The sequence below is a fragment of the Mandrillus leucophaeus genome, unplaced genomic scaffold, assembly GCF_000951045.1.
Source record: "Mandrillus leucophaeus isolate KB7577 unplaced genomic scaffold, Mleu.le_1.0 Scaffold186, whole genome shotgun sequence".
NCBI lineage: Eukaryota > Metazoa > Chordata > Mammalia > Primates > Cercopithecidae > Mandrillus > Mandrillus leucophaeus.
In genome coordinates this window covers 3749704-3770785 of record NW_012101876.1, presented here as the reverse complement: position 1 = coordinate 3770785, position 21082 = coordinate 3749704, and the positions used below count along the sequence as shown (strand labels likewise).

The 21082-nt window shown below is 40.0% G+C and overlaps 1 protein-coding gene across 4 annotated transcripts in view; it reads right to left on the bottom strand.

The window, feature by feature from the left end:
• Positions 1-1111: 1111 nt before the first annotated feature.
• Positions 1112-21082, bottom strand: part of HACL1 (2-hydroxyacyl-CoA lyase 1) — a 39601-nt gene continuing 19630 nt past the window's right edge. For 3 of the 4 annotated variants that reach the window (XM_011977946.1, XM_011977949.1, XM_011977947.1), the window contains 9 exons: positions 19710-19845; positions 15153-15258; positions 13351-13434; positions 11982-12083; positions 8751-8905; positions 8161-8319; positions 4907-5014; positions 3704-3890; positions 1112-1266 (listed from right to left, as the gene is read on the bottom strand). In XM_011977946.1, the coding sequence (XP_011833336.1) occupies positions 1234-1266; positions 3704-3890; positions 4907-5014; positions 8161-8319; positions 8751-8905; positions 11982-12083; positions 13351-13434; positions 15153-15258; positions 19710-19845 (1070 nt within the window). In that variant the 3' untranslated portion in view covers positions 1112-1233. The remainder of the gene's footprint in view (positions 1267-3703; positions 3891-4906; positions 5015-8160; positions 8320-8750; positions 8906-11981; positions 12084-13350; positions 13435-15152; positions 15259-19709; positions 19846-21082) is intronic. The other variant, XM_011977948.1, reaches the window with a different exon arrangement.

The window sequence follows — 21082 nt, the reverse complement described above, 5'->3', positions numbered from 1 at the left end:
TTCCCAGAAAAAAAAAAAAAAAAAAAACCAAATTCATAAAATATAGGACAAGCCCCACTAAACACTGGGGACACTTAGGTACTGAGTAGTCAAAAAATAAAATAGGAAGCAGAAAGAGCCTATGTATCTCAACTAATTGAACATGTCTCTACATTAGATAATTCTTACAGCTTTTTTCTTCAATTCTTAAAAGATAGGTAACTGCCTTAGTCTGTTCAGTGTTGCTATAAAGGAATATTTACTAAAGCTAAGTAACTTGTTTTACAAAGCGGTCTATTTAGCTCACAGTTCTGATAGCTGGAAGGTTCAAGACTGGGCATCTGGTGAGGGCTCAGATTGCCTCCATTCATGGCAGAAGTGAAGGGGAGCCAGTGTGTGCAGAGTCCACATGAGGAGAGAGGAAGCAGGAGAGAGGTGGGGAAGGTGATAGGTTCCCTGCAGGGAAGGTGCTGGGTTCCTTTCCTTTTTTTTTTTTTTCTGAGACAGAGTTTCGCTCTTGTTGCCGAGGCTGCAGTGCAGTGGTACAATCTCAGCTCACCGCAACCTCCACCTCTTGGGTTCAAGCGATTCTCCTGCCTCAGCCTCCTGAGTAGCTGGGACTACAGGCATGCACCACCATGCCCAGCTAATTTTGTATTTTTAGTAGAGATAGGGTTTCTCCATGTTGGTCAGGCTGGTCTCGAACTCCCGACCTCAGGTGATCTGCCCGCCTCAACTTCCCAAAATTCTGGTATTATAGGCGTGAGTCACTGTGCCTGGCTGCTAGGTTCCTTTTAACAACCAGCTCTAGTGGTAACTAATAGAGGGAGAGCTCATTACCCTGAGAACTCACCAAACCTTTCATGCGGGATCCATCCCCATGACCCAAACACCTCCCATTAGGCCCTACCTCCACCACTGGAGATCAAATTTCTACATGAGGTTCTGGGGAACAAACATGCACACTATGGCAGTAAAAGAATATTGATATGTAAATCAACATTTAGGCAGTTACAACGCTATTATTTAATAAAAGCTCTCCATTCATCTGTAAGTAGTTTTGTGGCAGAGTAACTTTTTCTGTTACTTTCTCTAACTTTTTCTGTTTTTAATCAATTCCTTTACTGTAAAATGTCATTTTAAAATGTTTATTTTATTTTGCACAATTTTAACAGTAGAGTAATTTTGCTGTGGAAAATAAAATTTCATCTTGCAAGAAAGAGAAAACTCAAGACCACCAACTGGCGTCTTTATTTACATATTAGAGCGGGTCAGCCAATGAAAATCCTAGAAAAAGAAGACAACAAACATTCAGTAAAAAGAAATGATTGTCTCAAATTATATCCTCATTGTTTCACTTGTTCTAAAACCTAAAAGTCCTACACAATGGTGGCAAAATGAGGTTTGTCTTTGTTCTGGTGCTTTTCCCAAAAAGGACTTAAAACCTGCTAGTGAATCTTCCTGCTGTGTCCTATAAAACAATCTAAAATGGCATTCTGGGTCCTCTTCCATTAACAATAATCAGAGCACAAAAACTACAGTCTAAAAGAACCACAAGTACACTCAGAAGGAGAAGGGAGATAAAGGAGGCCCACAGAGGGCTGAGCTCCTGGGTCTGAGAACAAAAGTAGGAAGAACTGTGCACGGAAGCCTCTTCCAGAACTAACACCATCCTACACATACGGCCTGGACACAGACACAGATACAGGCATTCCCATATTGAGGCAGAAAGTGGCCAGCCTACACTGAGAATCAATGACAAATGGCAGAGGGACAGACAGACAAAAATCAACAGTTTGGAAAGTATAATGTATGTAAATTCCACTGGAATGAAAATAAATAATTTCAAAGTGATAAATGTAAGAAATATAAAGATAATCCTCATAGAATTATAAAAGAGGAAGACGAGAACTTATATTTCTCCGGCGATATCCAAACAAAATTCATAGAGAAATTGTAGAACAGATCATTGGAAGCAAATCAATAGAAGCGTGAACTCACTGGCAGAGAATTTGTTAGGGCTTTTCTGTGATTAACATAGGTCTCAAGATTATGATGATGATGATTTTGAGACAGAGTCTCACTGTCACCCAGGTTGGAGTGCAGTGGCACAATGTTAGCTCACTGCAACCTCCACCTCCTGGGTTCAAGCGATTCTCGTGCCTCTGCCTCCTGAGTAGCCAGGACATGCACCACCATGCCCAGTTAATTTTTGTATTTTTTGTATTTTGTATTTTTAGTAGACACCATGTTGGCCAGGCAGGTCTCAAACTCCCGGCCTCAAGTGATCCGCCCACCTCGGCATCCCAAAGGGCTGGGATTACAGGCATGAGCCACTGGGCCCAGCCATCAAGATTATATGTATTCATTAGGCTTCTTATAGTGGCTTTAGTTTCCCCAGTGCTCTGACGGCCTGATGCCCAGAGGAGGGTGTTTTTGGTTACCAAACTAACATCCCAGTCACTGGAAAGTATAAACCCAGTTATAAATCCATAAAGTGGCATGAGATGAAAAAGCCTGTCTATTGAGTGTCTGACTGGCATAAATCATTTTAAATAGAACTTAAAAAGAGAAGACAATCCACAAACCCGCAGGAGTACAGACAGATTCTGAAAGTTGTTGACCCTCCCTTAAAACAGTCTGCCTGCTTGCTCCACAGAAATCCCTGCTAATGCCCCCTGCCCTTCAGCTTACTGGCCTACTTTTTCGGCATTCATCTTCCTCATCACTAGGCTTCTTGAGTGTCTCCTCTCTTTGCTAGGAAGTAAATGCCAAAGTCGCTGAAATCTATTTTCACACAAATAGAATTTCAGTAGAATTCTATATATTTTAGTGTCTAAATTAGTTAATTTATATTTCAGTGATTATCCAGGTATCTGTTTGCCCATTCATCCTCTGCTTTGTTCACAAAAGAAAGAGATCCCATATGTTTAAGAACCAAGACAGAAAGTACTTGAAAAAAATACCTGCTCTGAAAACAGTGGCTGATACGCAAAGTGTTCGCATGGATGACAGGTTACAAGAGGAGGCAAGTGGCAGAACCAGGATGGCAGTAGAAAATTAAGTATGAAATGTAACTTAATCTGGGATAGGAGAGGTTCATGCTATGAACTTTGTCATTCACTTTACTGCTATAATCAACACTGTAGTTTCAGAGGTCAAACTAATTTTGAATGTACCTGCACAAATCCTCGTATTACAGTTGCATCTCCCTCTTCCTCAGACTTGCCATGCTTTCTCTTTCCTCTTGCTACAGAGCCTTTTGCACATCTCTTCCCTCTCCCTTTGCCGAGTTAGTCTCTGCTTATCCTTCTGATCTCCGTTTAAGAATCATCTCCCCTGAGAAGCCTTCCCTGTAACCCCAACATAAATCGATTCCTTTGTGGTATGTTTGCTTAGAACTGGGTTCTTTTCCTTCCAAGCAATTGCTTCACTCTGTCGTAGTGTGTTCAGTTGTGAGGTTACCAGACTGTCCCTCTCCCCTACCAGACCATAAAAGCTCCATGAGGGTGAGGACTGAGCCTAGTTTGGCTCGCCATGCTATTCGTAGCACCTAACACATATCCCAATATTCACTGAACAAATAAATGAAACTGCCAAACTCAGAAAAGGTTTAGAAAGACCTCTGTGCACGACAGACGGTGTTCTGTTTGGCAGATACTTTCTGGAGGGGGATAGGGGAAGCAGATGCATTTCTTGCTTTCTGCTTAGCAACTGTATTTACCTGGGTCTTCCGTGTGGCTTGCGGCTCAATCATGATGTTGATAAGAGAGGGTTTAGCTGTGTCTGCTAGGCTCTGCCTCAGGGACTTTTGGAGTTCTTCTGGTGTTTGTACAAAATACCCTTTTCCTCCAAATGCAGTCATGACTTGCTCATAATGTGAATTTGGCAGCAAACACATTGGAGGGACCCTGAAAAACAAGGTCATGAGTCAATGAAATTTAAATCTTAAACCTTGTAGAAAAAAACACAGAAAGTCATTCTCTGAAATACTTCATTAAAAAAATTTAGGCTGAACTGAAAGGCATAATTTTAACTTCAACACTTAAGCTGAGATGCCAGTACACTGAGTTTTTCCTATATTTATAATTGTCTATAAAGCAATGTCCAACAGAACTTTCTGTGATGATAGAAATGTTTTAAACCTGTGTGATCCAAAATAGTAGCCACTATCTACCTGTTGCTGTGAGCACTTGAAACGTGACTAAACTGAGGAACTAAATTTTTAACTTCATTTAATTTGAAGTAATTTAAATCTAAATTGCAATAGTTGCAACATGCCTAGTGGCTACTATACTAGATAGTACAGGCTACACTACCAACTATTATGAATCCAGAAGAAAAATATGAAAAAAAAAAAAGATTACTGCAAAACAACAAATAACAAGAAAACAACAAATAAAGTTGGCGAGGCATAAATAGACACGCCCATATCCTGTTCCACCCCAAGGCTGGCTCACAAATTCACATCTATCTCACATTCCACGGCCAGCTACAATACCGCCTTAATTTGGCTCTGCCATCAGATGATCAAGATTTAGCTAAGTGGTAAAAGGAAGGTAGGCCTTTGGAACATACATAATATGTACACATCCACATTTCTACATGGTGTTTCTACATGGTCCTACTATTGCTCCCAGTCCTGGCAGCATTTTGCAATAAGCCTTTTCATTAACAAGGCTCAAACATCACACTCATTTATCTGAGTCTTCAGCTGTTCCCTGATTATAAACTATTTATTGAAGCACCTAATCATGGATATTTGTGCAAAGAGGAACTAAGACAGGATTCCTGCTCTTTAGAAGGGCTGACAATCAAAACAGACAATACTCATACCATGTAGGCACACTATTGCCAATATAGAAGACTTTTTAAGAGATTAAAACGGGTGAGAGGAAGTAAATAGACATTGGTCTTGGTTACTTACACTGAAGCAGCATCTTGGAATTTTAACATTTCTTTCCAAGTATCGGTATCAAAACCTTGGTAAATTCCATTGTTATTCACTACCAAGAGTATGATTGGCAAGTTGTACCTAAAGTGAGAGTAAAATATGAAGGAAATCATTCTTCATTCTAAAGTAATTTCTTTTCTTTGGGCTGAAATTTTAACTTAAAAATGAATAGTTTTCTATAAGCTTTTTGTGATATTAGAGGAAGACTAAAAGTCAAGCATTTATTATCCTAAGAAAGAATATCAAATCATTAACAGAAACATCATGGAAAGGCAGAAAGATTGCAAGATTAAGAGTTGTTAGTCCTGGCTGGGCATGGTGGCTCACGCCTGTAATCCCAGCACTTTGGGAGGCTGAGGCAGGCAGATCACAAGGTCAGGAGTTCAAGATGAGCCTGGCCAATATGGTGAAACCCCGTCTCTACTAAAAATACATAGATTAGCTGGGCATGGTAGCACGGGCCTGTAGTCCCAGCTACTCGGGAGGCTGGGGCGGAAGAATCGCTTGAACCCAGGAGGTGGAGGTTGCAGTGAACTGAGATCACACTACTGCACTCCAGCCTGGGTGACAGAGCGCGACTCCATCTCAGAAAAAAAAAAAAAATAGTTGATAGTCCTTTAGCTATTAGCTATGAACCTCAGACAAATCACTGAGCTTTTCTGAATCTAGGTTTTCATAAGTCTAAATGGTATACGAAGAACACCTTCCCTATTTAATACTCTCTAAAGGACCACTTCTAGTTGGTTCCTAGGAATAATGTTTGAAAAGTACCTTTCTATTTACTGAGCTCGCCACAGACACCCAGCCCTTGCTAGATGCTGTAGGAGATACACAAGTGACTAGCACATACAATCTGCACTCAAACTACCACACCCATAATCAGAAACACATTACATGGTGTAATCGTTACAGAAAAGGCGTATTTAACAATGTGCTAAACAGTACAGCAAAGACAAAAAAGAAAAGGTTGATTAAATGTTATTGACTGAAAAGAATGTAGGTTTTATTTTCTAACATAATTTCCAAGGGCAAGTGGTAAAAACAAAACTAAACTGCATACTGTTAAATAACAGGACTATGGTAATTATTTGCTCTCCATGCTCAAAAGGAATCATTATTCACTAAAAGGTTGACTTCCCCATAAGTCATCTTTTTTATGTACATCACTTTGTTGTCAATAAAGACACTCTAACAGACACATATAGTCAGACCTCATTATCTGAGTTCTGCATCCGTGGATTTGACCACCTGCAGGTCAAAAATATTTGGAAAAAATATTTGGGTCTGTACTCAACACACACAGACTTTGTTCTTGTCATTATTCCCTAAGCAATACTGCACAACAATTTTTTATATAGCATTTATATTGTATTCAGCATTTTAAGGTAATCTAGAGATCATTAAAAATATACGGGGTGATATGCACAGGTTATTTGCAAATACTGTACCATTTTATATCAGGGACTCACTTGAGCATCCTTGGATTTTGGTATTTGAGGAAGGTCCTGGAACCAATCCCCCATGGATATGGAGGGACAACTATACCTTCCCAAATCTTGAACATTTCATCTACCAAAGCTTTGCCAGCCCAAAAACATGAGTCACAAAAGCCCTAATAAGAGCCCTGGCTAAGAATAGAATCGTTTTACTACAGTTTAAATATAGCTGGAAAAATAAAACCCCCATCCTTCTATAGTTAGGATCTACAATTCATGACTTTCTCCATGAATTCTCATAACTACACACATGATCCAAATGGCTCATGTTCACTGAGCATCACCTCAGAGTTTAGCTGGGGCCAAGCACGGTGGCTCACACCTGTAATTCTAGCACTTAGGGAGGCCAAGGTGGGTGGATTGCTTGAGCTTACAAATGCGAGACCAGTGTGGCCAACATGGCAAAACCCTGTCTCTACAAAAAAAAATACAAAAAATTAGCTGAGCATGGTGGTGCATGCCTGTGATCCCAGCTACTCAGAAGGCTAAGGAAGCACGATCACTTGAACTTCAGTGGTTGAGGCTGCAGTGAGCCGCAATTGCGCCATTCCACTCCAGCCTGGGTGACAAAGTGAGACCCCATCTTGAAAAAAAAAAATTGCTTGGATTATCTCATTTGTTCCTCATAATCATCTTTCTAAGGTAGGAACTACGACTAATCCTACTTTTTTTTTTTTTCAAGGAATTTCTGCCTAAAGGATACTATTCCTACTTCAGAAGAGATGAGACTAAGGCTTGGTTAAGTGACTTTTTTGTTTGTTTGTTTGAGACAGAGTCTTGCTCTGTTGCCCAGGCTGGAGTACAGTGGTGCGATCTTGGCTCACTGCAACCTACGCCTCCAGGTTCAAGCGATTCTCCTGCCTCAGCCTCCCAAATAGCTGGGACTATAGGCATGTACCACCACACCTGGCTCTTTTTTGTATTTTTAGTACAGACAGGGTTTCACCATGTTGGCCAGACTGGTCTCTAACTCTTGACCTCAGGTGATCTGCCCACCTCGGCCACCCAAAGTGTTGGGATTACAGGTGTAAGCTACCATGCCCAACCTTGGTTAAGTGACTTAAAGTCACATGGCTCTGACCTGATAGAACCAGTTTTTAAATCCAGGCCATTTGTCCCACATTGAGACGGGGTCTCACTCTGTTGCCCAGGCTGGAGTGCAGTGGTGCGACTTCAGCTGACTGCAACCTCCACCTCCCAGTTCAAGCAATTCTTCTGCCTCAGCTTCCTGAAGAGCTGGGATTACAGGCATGCTTCACCACATCTGGCTAATTTTTTTTTTTTTTTTTGTATATTTAGTAGAGATGGGATTTCACCATGCTGGCCAGGCTGGTCTTGAACTGCTGACCTAAAGTGATCTGCCTGCCTTGGCTTCCCAAAGGGCTGGGATTACAGGTGTGAGTCAAGGCACCTGGCAGAAGCCATGCCCTTAACCACCACACTCGCTATTTCCCATAGGAAACAAGCTTCTTTCAGTCCCCAACATTTTTTTCTCAGTGACCTCAAAACCACTCCCCACAGTTTTATAGGTTTTTACCACACAGTGAGGAGGCCAGAAAGATACTGTTCTGGAAGAGAAAGACCGTGGGTTACTGCCACTAGCATCCTCAGGACAGAGCACAGTGCTATTCACAGGGCAGCTGGCGAACACCTGGTAAGTATTTGTCAGATGACTGTGTCATTTTTCATATTCTAGAGAATCAAATGCTCTGATTCAGGATGATGTTTTACCTGCAGATGGTTTCCACCTCCATGCCAGAAAACCCAAATGCACTGTCTCCTTCCACACAGATGACCCGTTGCCCAGGGCTTCTATCTTTAGCCACCATGGCAGCTGCAATAGCAAATCCTAAACCAACTCCCATTGTTCCGAAAGTACCAGCATCAAGCCTGTTGGAGAACAAAGCTAAAATGAAACCCTCTGGGGCATGTCATAGAGGATGGGGTTGGCACAAACCTTCTAGTCCTATTTACATGGTTGATGGAAAAATAAAGAACCATAAAAACATTCTCTTTCTTCAATATAAAATCCTTAGACTGTTAGGAACTAATTTGTCAAGGACAGAAAAAAGCCACTCATGTTTGCTTGGGAGACTATAAACATATTCCTATAACACTAAGTAAATAATTATCACAGGATACCAAGAACACATCAAGCATAAAAACTCTACAAAACCTCACCTAACAATACTTTTATGAAATATGCCCTTACATACTGAACATGTATTAATTCTCAAATGTCTTCTTAATCTGCACTATTGTAATTTCATATTAAACCCATCATAATGAATTACGACTTCTTTCTTCTTTAGAAGTCTTACCTGTGGCGAGGAAGGTAGTTCTGAAGCACAGTCCGTCCAATGTCCATGGTATTTGCTCCTTCGCTTACCACAAAACAGTCTCTAGGTAGTTGCTCTTGAACATGGTAGAATACTGTGTAATAATTCATAGGCAGAGATTTTTTGGAAGCTAGTTCCTGAAAAGTAGATGGAATGTAATCAAATTAAATTGGGATACAATGAAAATAACCAATATTAATAAGGTATTATCAAACTTATTTGGAAATATGCAACAACTACAAAAGCTACAAGGTTCCCAAATGGCTATAAAATGGCCACTCTGAGAAGCTGGCTGACCTGTGAACAGCCCTGGGGGACATGTGTCCCACAGTCCCAGTTTGGAACACAATTAAATAAGCTTGGGAATATCCCTCCTCTTGGAGATCTGCAATGCACAGGAGTGTATTAAAGACTCTGAGAAGTCCTATAGTAAAGAGAGCTGGGAAGCACTGGGTTATATAAAACTAAACATTCTTATTTGAGCACTCTTAGGAAAATGGTGCCTTAGAAAAAGTAAAATTTATTTCAGAATATTTTCATCTGAAATATGACCCTAAACTTAAAATGTCACGACTTTAGAACACAATCTGAAAATCTAGTTTTTCCCCCAACACACTTGAGAGTAAAGGAGATACGTTACCCCCACTATTCTAAAGAGTCCCTGAATGGAGAGAAAAACAGCAAAGTAAATGCCTTTGTTTAGCCACATGCCTTTTTGGGGCTGAGAGAAAGCCATAGAGAGTTTTAGCAGCAACAGTCCCATCTGGTCCCGGCACTGCCTCTTCACTTATGCTACTTTGTTCTGCTGGACATTATACCCATGATAAATGAGGGACCCTCCTATACTCTGGCACCAAGGAAGAGAGGCAAGTCCCTTCTATCTTAAACCAATATCATTCCTATGTGAAAGAAAAGATTAGTCATGATACGACTCTGGAAATAAATTGAGACTGGTGGCTGGGCGCAGTGGCTCACGCCTGTAATCCCAACACTTTGGGAGGCTGAGGCGGGTGGATCACGATGTTAGGAGTTCAAGACCATCCTGGCCAACATGGTGAAACCCTGTCTCTACTAAAAAAAAAAAATACAAAAATTGCCTGGGTATGGTGGCTCACACCTATAATCCCAGCACTTTGGGAGGCTGAGGTGGGCAGATCACCTGAGGTCGAGAGTTTGAGACCAGCCTGACCAACATGGAGAAGCTCCACCTCTACTAAACATACAAAATTAGCCAGGCATGGTGGCGCATGACTGTAATCCAGTTACTTGGGAGGCTGAGGCCGGAGAATCACACGAACCCAGGAGGCAGAGGTTGCAGTGAGCCAAGATCGCGCCACTGTACTCCAGCCTGGGCAACAAAAGCAAGACTCCATCTCAAAAAAGAAAAAAAAAAAAATTAGCCGGACGTGGCGCCAGGTACCTGTAATCCCAGCTACTCAGGAGGCTGAAGCAGGAGAATCGCTTGAAACTGGAAGGCAGAGGTTGCAGTGAGCTGAGATCACGCCACTGCACTCTAGCCTGGGCAACAAGAGTGAAACTCCATCTCAGAAAAAAAAAAAAAAAATGAGACTGGCTCCGGATAGAAACAATCGTTGATTAAAATTCCAATGTAGGCCAGGCACAGTGGCTCATGCCTATAATCCCAGCACTTTGGCAAGCTGGGTAGGGGGAACATGAGGTCAAGAGATGGAGACCATCCTGGCCAACATGGTGAAACCCGTCTATACCAAAAATACAAAAACTAGCTGGGCATGGTAGTATGTATCTGTAATCCCAGCTACTTGGGAGGCTGAGGCAGGAGAATCACTTGAACCCGGGAGGCGGAGGTTGCAGTGAGCTGAGATCAGGCCATTGCACTCCAGCCTGGTGACAGAGCAAGACTCCGTCTCAAAAAAAAGAAAAAAAATTCCAGTGTAAGATAGATTCAGGCATAATCAATTCTGCTATAATGCTTGATGCAAAAACGTGAATTTATTCTAAGACAATTGATATATTAGGGAACCAAGTGAGCATAACTCAAATTTTATATTTGCTTATGCATGATTCTACCAGAAATCTGCACCCAGTTGAACAAAGATACATAGGAATACACAAAACAATTTTTAAAAATCACCTTTCTCACATAGGGAAAGCACAATACACACACACATGCACACATACACATGCACACAGGTGCATGTACATACACACACACAGACTTTACTGTAAATTGCCAAATCCTACAGCACTGATTCATTTCAGTGCTAGTAGTAGACAGTTTGATGGTTTCTAGCGTCACTACAATTTCCAAAACCTTAGCTACCAGGCAAAGCCAAGAGTGCAAATGAGAGAGCCGCAAAAAAATTTCCAGCAGTGATACAAAAGTTAAATAGAAAAGAAGGCTATACATTGGATCAAAATTTCAATTTTTATGAAACAGCTATTATAACAGCACGCCCTGAAGGACTTAAATCTTAAAAGCAGAAAAACATCTCAAACATCCCAAAATTTAAGGATTTCAAAAAAAAAAAAATCACTTAATAGTTAATTTTTCCTTTAGTGACAGGGTCTCACTCTGCCACCCAGGCTTGAGTGCAGTGGCGTGATCTACTGCACTGCCACCTCAACTCCTAGACTCAAGCAATCCTCCAATATCAGCCTCCTGAGGAGATAGGACAACAGGTGTGTCCCACCACATCTGGCTAATTTTTTTTTTTTTTTTTTTGTAGAGACAAGGTCTTGCTATACCCAGGTTGGTCTCAAACTCCAGGCCTCAACTGATCTTACTGCCTTGGCCTTCTAAAGCACTCAGATTACAGGTGTTTAAATATGATGTTCTATGCCAACATCAAACTGAAAACACACCCATCCACTTCTACTATTATCACTTTCCATCTGACGTCTGATCACCTTCCTTCCACCAGCTCACAGTAACTTACAAGCTACAACCTTTCAGAAACTTCAGGTCTTTTTCAAAGTAAAATGCTATATTCATTGGCATATATTTCTTAACCATTTAACATGTTTAAAACATTAGGCTCTTATCTTATTTTTATGTTACACAAAGTTTTTGAGAATTGTGCCACTATACCGCTTTTTCCATGAGCCCTGGGGTTTTTATTGCACAATTTTGCACAGCAAGGTGATTTTTAGGAATGCACATGTCACATTACGACAGAAGTAACTGAATCATGAGCCTGACCTGTTCTTGAGCTTCAGTAGGTCCCATTTTACCTTGGATGCAGCTTCATTGCTCTTCATTTTTTCTCTCAGAGTTTTCCACCACTTGCTCTCTGGAGGATACTGCCATGGTGTTTTATCAAGTTCCTCTAAAAGCTAAAAAAAAAAAAAAAAAAACCACACACACACACAAAACAATATAAACTTTTTCTTTGCCTTTTTTTTTTTTTGAAATGAAGTCTCGTTCTGTCACTGAGGCTGGAGTACAGTGGCGCAGTCTCAGCTCACTGCAACCTCCACCTCCCAGGTTCAAGCGATTCTTCTGCCTCAACCTCCTGGGACTACAGGTGCCTGCCACCACACTCAACTAATTTTTGTATTTTCAGTAGAGACGGAGTTTCACCATGTTGGCCAGGCTGGTCTCAAACTCCTAACCTCAGGTGATCTACCTGTCTTGGCCTCCCAAAGTGCTGGGATTACAGGGATGAGCCACCGTGCCCAGTCTGCTTTAAAAAAATAAATTTAAATCATATTAACATGGAAATATCTTCTTAAAGAAGACAGTATGGCCATACTACTCTTCATATTACTCAGACTCTTTTTTTCCTCTAGTTAGTAAACACCTGATAGAATATCAATGGATAACATGGAAGGCTTCTGTTTGGGTCAGTGTGGGTTTCTGCTAGATGCTCGAATGCCCTTAGGACAGACTGGAGTGCTGTTACCTCCTCCACACCTCAAGCAGGGGCTCTGAGACCCTTCTTGGTCTTTGACACTAGAAGGAAAATCACTCCTTCCACAGAACTCTTATAGGAAAACCAAAAAATAACCATGGACTTCTATGATACAGACCATTTGCTCCAGAGTGATTTAATATGTGATTCGGGATTACATCCTATATTGTGTAATCGTGACAACAATACCAAATTGTATCATCCAAAATCAAGTGATAAATGTGTCTATATTTTATCTCCTGTCACAGTGAAGTGTACAAACTACGTACAAATAATAAGAACCTGAAAAGTCACTGATTAAAGAGTAAAAAGCTCTTTTTTACCTAAAAAAATACTGTTAGACTTTTCCAGTGCTAAGCCATTTCTTGGCAGTAAGTTCAGTTCCTTTGGAAGGTATACTTTTTCAGATAGCTGGATCCTATTTAGTAAATTACTGTTTGCCTACTGAAAGATGTTACATTTTCGATCACCTTCCAAAAATGCTTAACTTACATAAAAATGAGCTATGTACCAGAAGTTGGACTTATCAAGTTCCAAAGTTGTATTTAAGAATAGTTTTCGATCACACATTTTGTTTAAAACAGATATGAATAGTAGACCTGTTACCAAGTGAATCAAGATTAAAACATTTTCAAGAATTGACTATTCCCTAAAGAGCACTCCACACAAACTAAAACAAAAGTTCTCACCTGCTTAGTGACAGCATTTATGTCTCCTAGTAAAGTAACAGCCGGCTTCACATTATTACCCAATTCTTCTGCACAGATATCAACCTAAAAAAGAGACAAGGCTAAAGAACAATCCATGTTTATTCTGAAAAATATGTCAGAAATCAATTAAGACTGAATAAATGAACTGTGTATATAGAACACATGATACAGAAGATTTGATATTTCGAAGTTCCTTAATAAAAAAAGTAAAAGTCCATAGAACTATATTAGTATCATAGCTAGTATAGAGAGCCTCATTTAAAAATCTACCCTATGGAATTTTGGTATTGCTTCATTATACCCATAGCGAATGCATTTGACCTGATCAATTATGGTTTTGCATCTAATCAGTAAGTTTTATTGAATCACACTTGGAATTCCTATCTAGAGTGTGGGTTCTCAAATTTGAGCATATATCAGAGTCACCTGGTGTATTCTGGGCTTGATAAACCATAGACTGTAGGAGTCTACCTCAGAGTTTTTTATTTTAATAAGTCTGGGGTAGGGTCCAGAAATGTGCTTTTCTAACAGGTTTCACAGGTGGTGCTGATGTAGCTGGCCCAGGGAATCACATTTAGAGAATCACTCCAAGAACATGGCGTGATTACTTCTCCATTTACTCAGAAGTTCCATGTCTGGATGGCCATGGACAAACGAAAATGGCTTCTGCAAAGAGGAATAATGTAGCCACCCCAAAGGGGATGTATCTTATTCTATAATCAAGAGGGGTAATCAAGAGGTACCAGTATCTTCCAGTTAACTCAGTCTTGCTTGTCTGCGGTTTTAGTTCTCAATGCGTTCAGCTGGGAAAGGAGCAATTAGACGACTCCTTAAGTAGCAAAAGGTAGACTGGGAAAAGGGCAACTGTAGCTGGCTCATCAAACATTAAAATAACCCAAGCACAGTGGCTCAAGTCTGTACTCCAGCATTTTGGGAGACTGAGGTAGGAGAATTGCTCGAGGTCAGGAGTTTGAGACCAGCCTGGGCAACACGGTGAGACTGTGTCTTTACAAAAAAATAAAAATTAGCCAGGCATTGTTGTACGCATCTATAGTCCCAGTATGTCAGGAAGCTGAGGTGGGAGGATCACTTGAGCTCGAGAGATTGAGGTTGAAGTGAGCCATTATCATGCCACTGCACTCCTGCCTGGGTGAAGAGCAAGATGCTGTCTCAAAAACAACCACCAAGCAAAAACATGAAGCAAAATGGGGCCAATCAGTGTAGAGCGAAAAGGTTTGCATGCCACTATGCAGGTAGTATTTTCCACATCAGTAAAGAAACTGGCTTATAAGGTGGGTCATAACGATAGAAGAATCATCAAAGACAGGTCAGAATACATTCCGGATATTGTTTAATGACATATAAAACAGTGTCATTTAGAAATTCCCATTGGAAAGGTAAAAGTTTTGGCATCTGAAAGAAAACCTCACTCCCTAACAAGGCCGAATGTTTTGTTCTAGTCTACCATCCTACAGTCTCTTTTCTCTACCTTTAAGTATACTTGAATTGTGAAGAAAAGACAAATTATGCTTTTTAAACTGTTTGAAAGTTAATTTTGAAAGGTTTTCTGGCTAGAAGTAAAGCGGCCCATTATGTTTCATAGGCTAGAAAAGGAAGCTTATTTTGGTACCTGTAATTATGTTAGACAATTTATAAAATTCTACTTACGTAAAAAGAGAACAGTTTTTTTAATAGAAATCAAGAAGAAAACAGAGCTGATTATGACTGATAGGGAGAACGATGAACACAGACATTTCTGATTTTAAGTTCCTCCTAAGTACCTGGATAAACTTCACATCTGGCTGGTATCTTGGAGGCAGTCCAAAATGTAAAATCCAATTTAGTCTGGCACCAAATAACACAATTACATCAGCAAACTGCAAAGCCCTATTAAAAAAATTGATATAAAAGTATAACTATATTTCTTATTTGAATCATTCTAAAATTTATCTCTAAAGTATTTGAAAAGTCTAAATCGTTTGGAGCTTACATCAGACTTCAGAATCAGCTTCTAGGGTATATTTGATCTTTCAAGCTAAAATAATTTATAAAACCATTCTATATAAATAGTTATCTAAAATATAAATTAAGTTTAAAAAATTACCATAAGCTGTATCTATACTTTTATTACTTTTTTATAATTAGAAAAATTAGTACAAGTCCACTGTAGACAATCCAGAAAAAAACAGAAAAAGTATAAGGCTAAAAACAAAATCACCCCATAATACTTTCAACTTATAAACTATTATGAATATCCTGGCACATTTTCATCCACTCTTTTTTTGTATGCAAATATATTTTTACATAGTTGACTTTATATACTATAATACTGTCTCATACACTTTTTTTTGTTTTGTTTTGAGACACGGTCTCTCTCTTTTCCCTGGGCTGAAATGCAGTGGTGCAATCATGGCTCACTGCATTCTCTACCTCTTAGGCTTAAGCAATCCTCCTCCCTCAGCCTCCTGAGCAGTTGGGACTACAGGCACGTGCCACTGCACCTGGCTAATTTTTAATTTTTTGTAGACTGGTCTCGAACTTCTGGGCTCAAGCGATTCACCCGCGTTGGCCTCCCAAATTGTTTGGATTACAGGCATGAACCACTGTGCCTGGCTGTCTCATATACTTTTGCTTACATAAATGTTTTCCTGGCCTGGTGCAGTGGCTCACGCCTGCAATCCCAACACTTTGGGAGGCCAAGATAGGCAGATCACGAGGTCAACAGATGGTGACTACCCTGGCCAACATGGTGAAACCCAGTCTATACTAAAAATACAAAAATTAGCCGTGCTTGGTGGTGTGCACCTGTAGTCCCAGCTACTTGGGAGGCTGAGGCAGAAGAATCGCTTGAACCCAAGAGGCAGAGGTTGCAGTGAGCCGAGATCACGCCACTGCACTCCAGCCTAGCGACAGAGCGAGACTATGTCTCAAAAAAAAAAAAAAAGTTTTCCTTTGTCATTAAGTTCTTAAATACAACTTTTAAAGTCTACATATTTTGCTGAACACATATACCAAAATTTATTTAATGTTTTCTCAATTTCTGGATATTCTGTTATTAATAGTGCTGGGTTGCACATCTTCATACTTAAGTCTTAATGCACTCTTCACGTTGGTCCCTAGAAAGAAGTATTTTTAAGACTATTGATCCATATTCCAGAATTGCTTTCTAAAATATTGTATCAACTAGATTTCTAAGTTTTATTTATTTTAATACTTTTGTCAATATAACTTCTAATCTTTTAATGATTTTTACTTTCATAACACAACCACCCTTGCTTGCTTTTTCTTTACTTCACTTATCTTTGCCCAGTCTTGTTTTAAAGCTGTATCATTACGTTTCAGATGTGGCTCTTATAACACATATAGTTGCTGTTATTACTAATCTAATCTGAATGTCTGCCTTTTTCCAGGAGAGTTTATTATCATCATCACTGTGGGTTTTGTTTTGCTTTTCACTTCTCATTTTTCTGCGTCTTTTATCTAGTTCCCATTTTTCTTGTCTTTTGCCATACAGGATCTGTATTTACTGCTTTTGTCTTCTTCGGTGATAAATGCAATTTTTCGCAGAAATTGTATACTCAAAAATTAAGCACATACTCAAAAATCATCTTCAATATTGTAATAGTCCTATGAGACCCAATTTAACAAACAGATAACTGCAATCAGCAGGACAGACTTGCTTACTGATACTCTAAAACTCTTGAAATCATTGATTTGATTATTTATAGCCCCTTGCAACCTTTTTTACACTGGCGATGTCATTAATATTATCCTCTTAAAATCTGGCTAGATTGAAGATAAACTTCATTTTAACCTAAGTATAAAAAAAATTAACAGTGTAAGAATTAACTTGGTTACTGTATATAGTAATATAAATAAAAAGATGATATATTAAGGTAGCATTAAGTGAGGAACAATTAAAGATCTAGCAGCAAATATTACATTTACAAAGCCCTCAGAAGCCAAGTGTTCACGCCTGTATTCCCAGCACTTTGGGAGGCCAAGGTGGAAGGATCACTTGAGCCTAGGGGTCTGAGTACAGGCTGAGGAACACAGTGAGGCCCTGTCTCTACAAAATAAAAATTAAAAACCTTCAGAATTAATTTTAACCCATGAATGAAAATATGAAGAACACCAAATACGTGACAATAATAAACTATGGAAAGGGAAGGAAAAAATGGGATCAAAAAAGATATTTAGGGGACTGCAAATGAATCCATAATTTTTTGCTTCCTAAAAAGAAAAAAAAAACAACCCTAGGCCAGGCATGGTGGCTCATGCCTGTAATCCCAGCGCTTTGGGAGGCTTAGATGGGTGGATTCCTTGAGCCCAGGAGATCAAGACCAGCATGGGCAACATGGTGAAACCTCGTTTGTACAAAAAATACAAAAATTAGCCAGGTTGTAATGGCACACGCCTGTAGTTCCAGCTATTAATACTTGGGAGGCTGAGGTGGGAGGATTGCTTTAGCCCAGTAGGCAGAGGTTGCAATCAGGTGTGATTGCGCCACTGCACTCCAGTCTGGGCAACAGAGCAAGACCCCCTCTCCAAAAAACCCAAAAACCCTAAAGCAATATAAAATAATGTTAATAACTGATGCAATCCTACTTATTATATATTATTCCCAAATGAAACCTTTTTTACTTAGAGATTCATCTGTCTGTACTTTTTATGTTGACACTGAGTGGTGGTTATGTAAGTGTTCGTTACATTATTCTCTCTTCCTGTGTGTATAGTTAGAATATTTCATGATAAAGACATTTCAAGAAATTAAAAAGAAAAAAGTTATAGTACATTAAAAAGCATGTCTTAAAAATCTAAAAAGAGGAAGCTTCCAATGCCAGCCAAGATTGGGTAAGTCTGAAGAAGCAACCCACACAGAGGGTGAGTTTCCAAGGTATTTCTCCCCCGTGTTTTGTCTCCTGGCTTTCACTCAAAGACAGCCCTAGTTGCAGAACTGCAAGCAGCGAAAACTCGCAGAGAAACTGTTTTTTTGGCCAAAGGATCAGGAAAAGGGCCACTGCAAGCTGGACAGTCTAGGGGAAAATGGTCAGATTTTTCTTCTTTTTTTCTTTATCTCCCAGCTCTGCTCTGAGGGCAGCCCTACTGCAGAGCTGCATTGTGGTGGCTCCCAAGCAGCTGAAATTCCAAGAGAAACGTCATCTCTCAGGCAAGAGGGATTGGAAAAAAGGGTCCCTGTGGTCTGAAGAGCATGGGGACAATCCCCATTATTTTTTTCTTCTGCAGCTTGTTCAGAGGGCAGCTTTAGTTATGTGATACTGTAAGGGAGCAGCAAGAGCCAGGAAAAGGGGCACCTGAGAATGGGAGAGTGGGGGTGGGGAGCCTACAGAGGAGAGAAAATAAATCTCTAATTTGGGTACGAACCAGTACATGTCTGGGGCTAACCCCTGAGCTGAGCATGTGCAGACAGCCTGAAAACAACACAGCAAAGGCTCTGAAACTTACGTGACCCTGGAACTACTTACTTATGGTAAGTTCACACTTCAATTTGTAGTCAAGCTAATCTAATCATGTTGATTGATTGCTAAGAGAAACCAACAAAAATCAACATTCTACAGAGGATTTTAATATGACCCAGAATCTCAAAATATAATATTCAAAAATCCAGGATACAATCCAAAATTACTCAGTACAAAAAGAGCCAGAAAAATGTGATCAACTCTCAAAATAAAAGATAATGAATACATGCCAATCTGAGATGACTCAGATGTTGGAATTAATAAACAAAGACTGCAGAAACTATTGTAACTTACTCCATCATGAAGTATAGAAAAATATTCTTGAAAGAAATGTGAAAATAGAAGATCTGAGCAGAGAAACAAAATATAAAATAAAAGAATTAAAAAGAAATGAATAGATACTCAGGGACGTATCAGACAATATCAAAATGGATGAAGGTTGACATAGAAAACAATATTTGAAGAAAGAATGATGAAAACTTTCCAAATCTAGAGAAAGACAAATTTAGAGAAAGAAATAAATTTTCAGATTCAAGACTTGAGAATCCCAAACAGGCTAAATTAAAATAAACCATGTACAGACACATCATAATTAAACTGCTAGAAACGAAAGACAAAAGAAAATATTGGGAGCAGCCATGGAAAAACAACATATTACATACAGAGCAACAATAATTTGAATAACTCCAGATTTCTCATATGAAACCAGGAAAGCCAGAAGATAGTCCAAAAATAAACAGGTATGCTTAAAATTCCACGATTCTTTCAGAACTCCATCCTAGATGAAGATCACAAAATAATTTAAATTAGCCTAAAATCTACCAAACCATTGTATTTAAAATCTGGAACGCCACACACCTGGATCTGGCTGCACCTACACAGTATGGATGGTTGTCAGGGACAACACCCTTCCCCATAGGGGTGGGCAAAAATGGCAGTTTATATTGCTCCACCAATTTCTGGATACTCTCTTCTGCATGAGCATAAGCAGCACCTACAAGAAATACAAATGCATTGGACAATTCAGTTAAGCTCTAGGCACTGTGACCCTTAAAAAAGTTCATGTGGGCCGGGCACGGTGGCTTAAGTCTGTAATCCCAGCACTTTGGGAGGTCGAGGCGGGCGGATCACGAGGTCAGGAGATCGAGACCATCCTGGCTAACACGGTGAAACCCCGTCTCTACTAAAAATACAAAAAACTAGCCGGGCGAGGTGGCGGGCGCCTGTAGTCCCAGCTACTCGGGAGGCTGAGGCAGGAGAATGGTGTAAACCCAGGAGGCGGAGCTTGCAGTGAGCCGAGATCGGGCCACTGCACTCCAGCCTGGGTGACAGAGCAAGACTCCGTCTCAAAAAAAAAGTTCATGTGAAATTGCTTTTTATTTATTTATTTTTTGAGACAGGGACTTACTCTATCACCCAGGCTGGAGTGCAGCGGCATAATTTTGGCTCACTGTAACCTCTGCTCCCCTGGCTCAAGTAATCTTCCCTCCTCAGCTTCCCGAGTTGCTGGGACTACAGGCACACACCACCACCGCACTCAGCTACTTTTAAAATTTTCTGAAGAGGCGAGGTCTCCCTATATTGCCCAGGCAAGTCTGCTGGTCTTGAACTCATGGGCTCAAGCAATCCTCCTTCCTTGACCTCCTAAGAAATTGCTTGTAGATCAATACTCAAATACTCTCCTTCTGCCTACACCTGAGCTTAAACTCAAAACAAATTGTGACTATAGTTTTTATTGCTGTTATTTTTAAATGCTTACCAAAGTAAGAGTTCTAATCTTCCACCAATAATACTCTCAATTATTCTGAAGGATGTCTATCTCAAAACAAAAGTCACATCTCACAGCTCTTGCTACTGTCACTTACCCATTCTATGCTATGGTCCTACTGAACCACACTCCACTCTACAATTCCCTGAACACACTATCTTCATTGGGAGGCCCAGGTGGCCTGGGAAGAATGTTGCCCCGAAAGAGAAAAGCTCTCTCTACCCTCACATGTTGGTCCTCATCTCCAGCAAAAAACCTCCTCTACACAAGGTCTCCTAGTCCAGGCATGGAAATTCTAAGGTGCATTAAGTTTCTAAAGATATGCAGATCTTTCTACAGGCTCTATAATTCTGTGATTGTAACAGAGCTAACCCCAGTGGGACACATTATCTTTTTTTTTTTTTTTTTTTGAGGCAAAGTCTCACTCTTGTTATCCAGGCTGGAGTGCAATGGCGCAATCTCA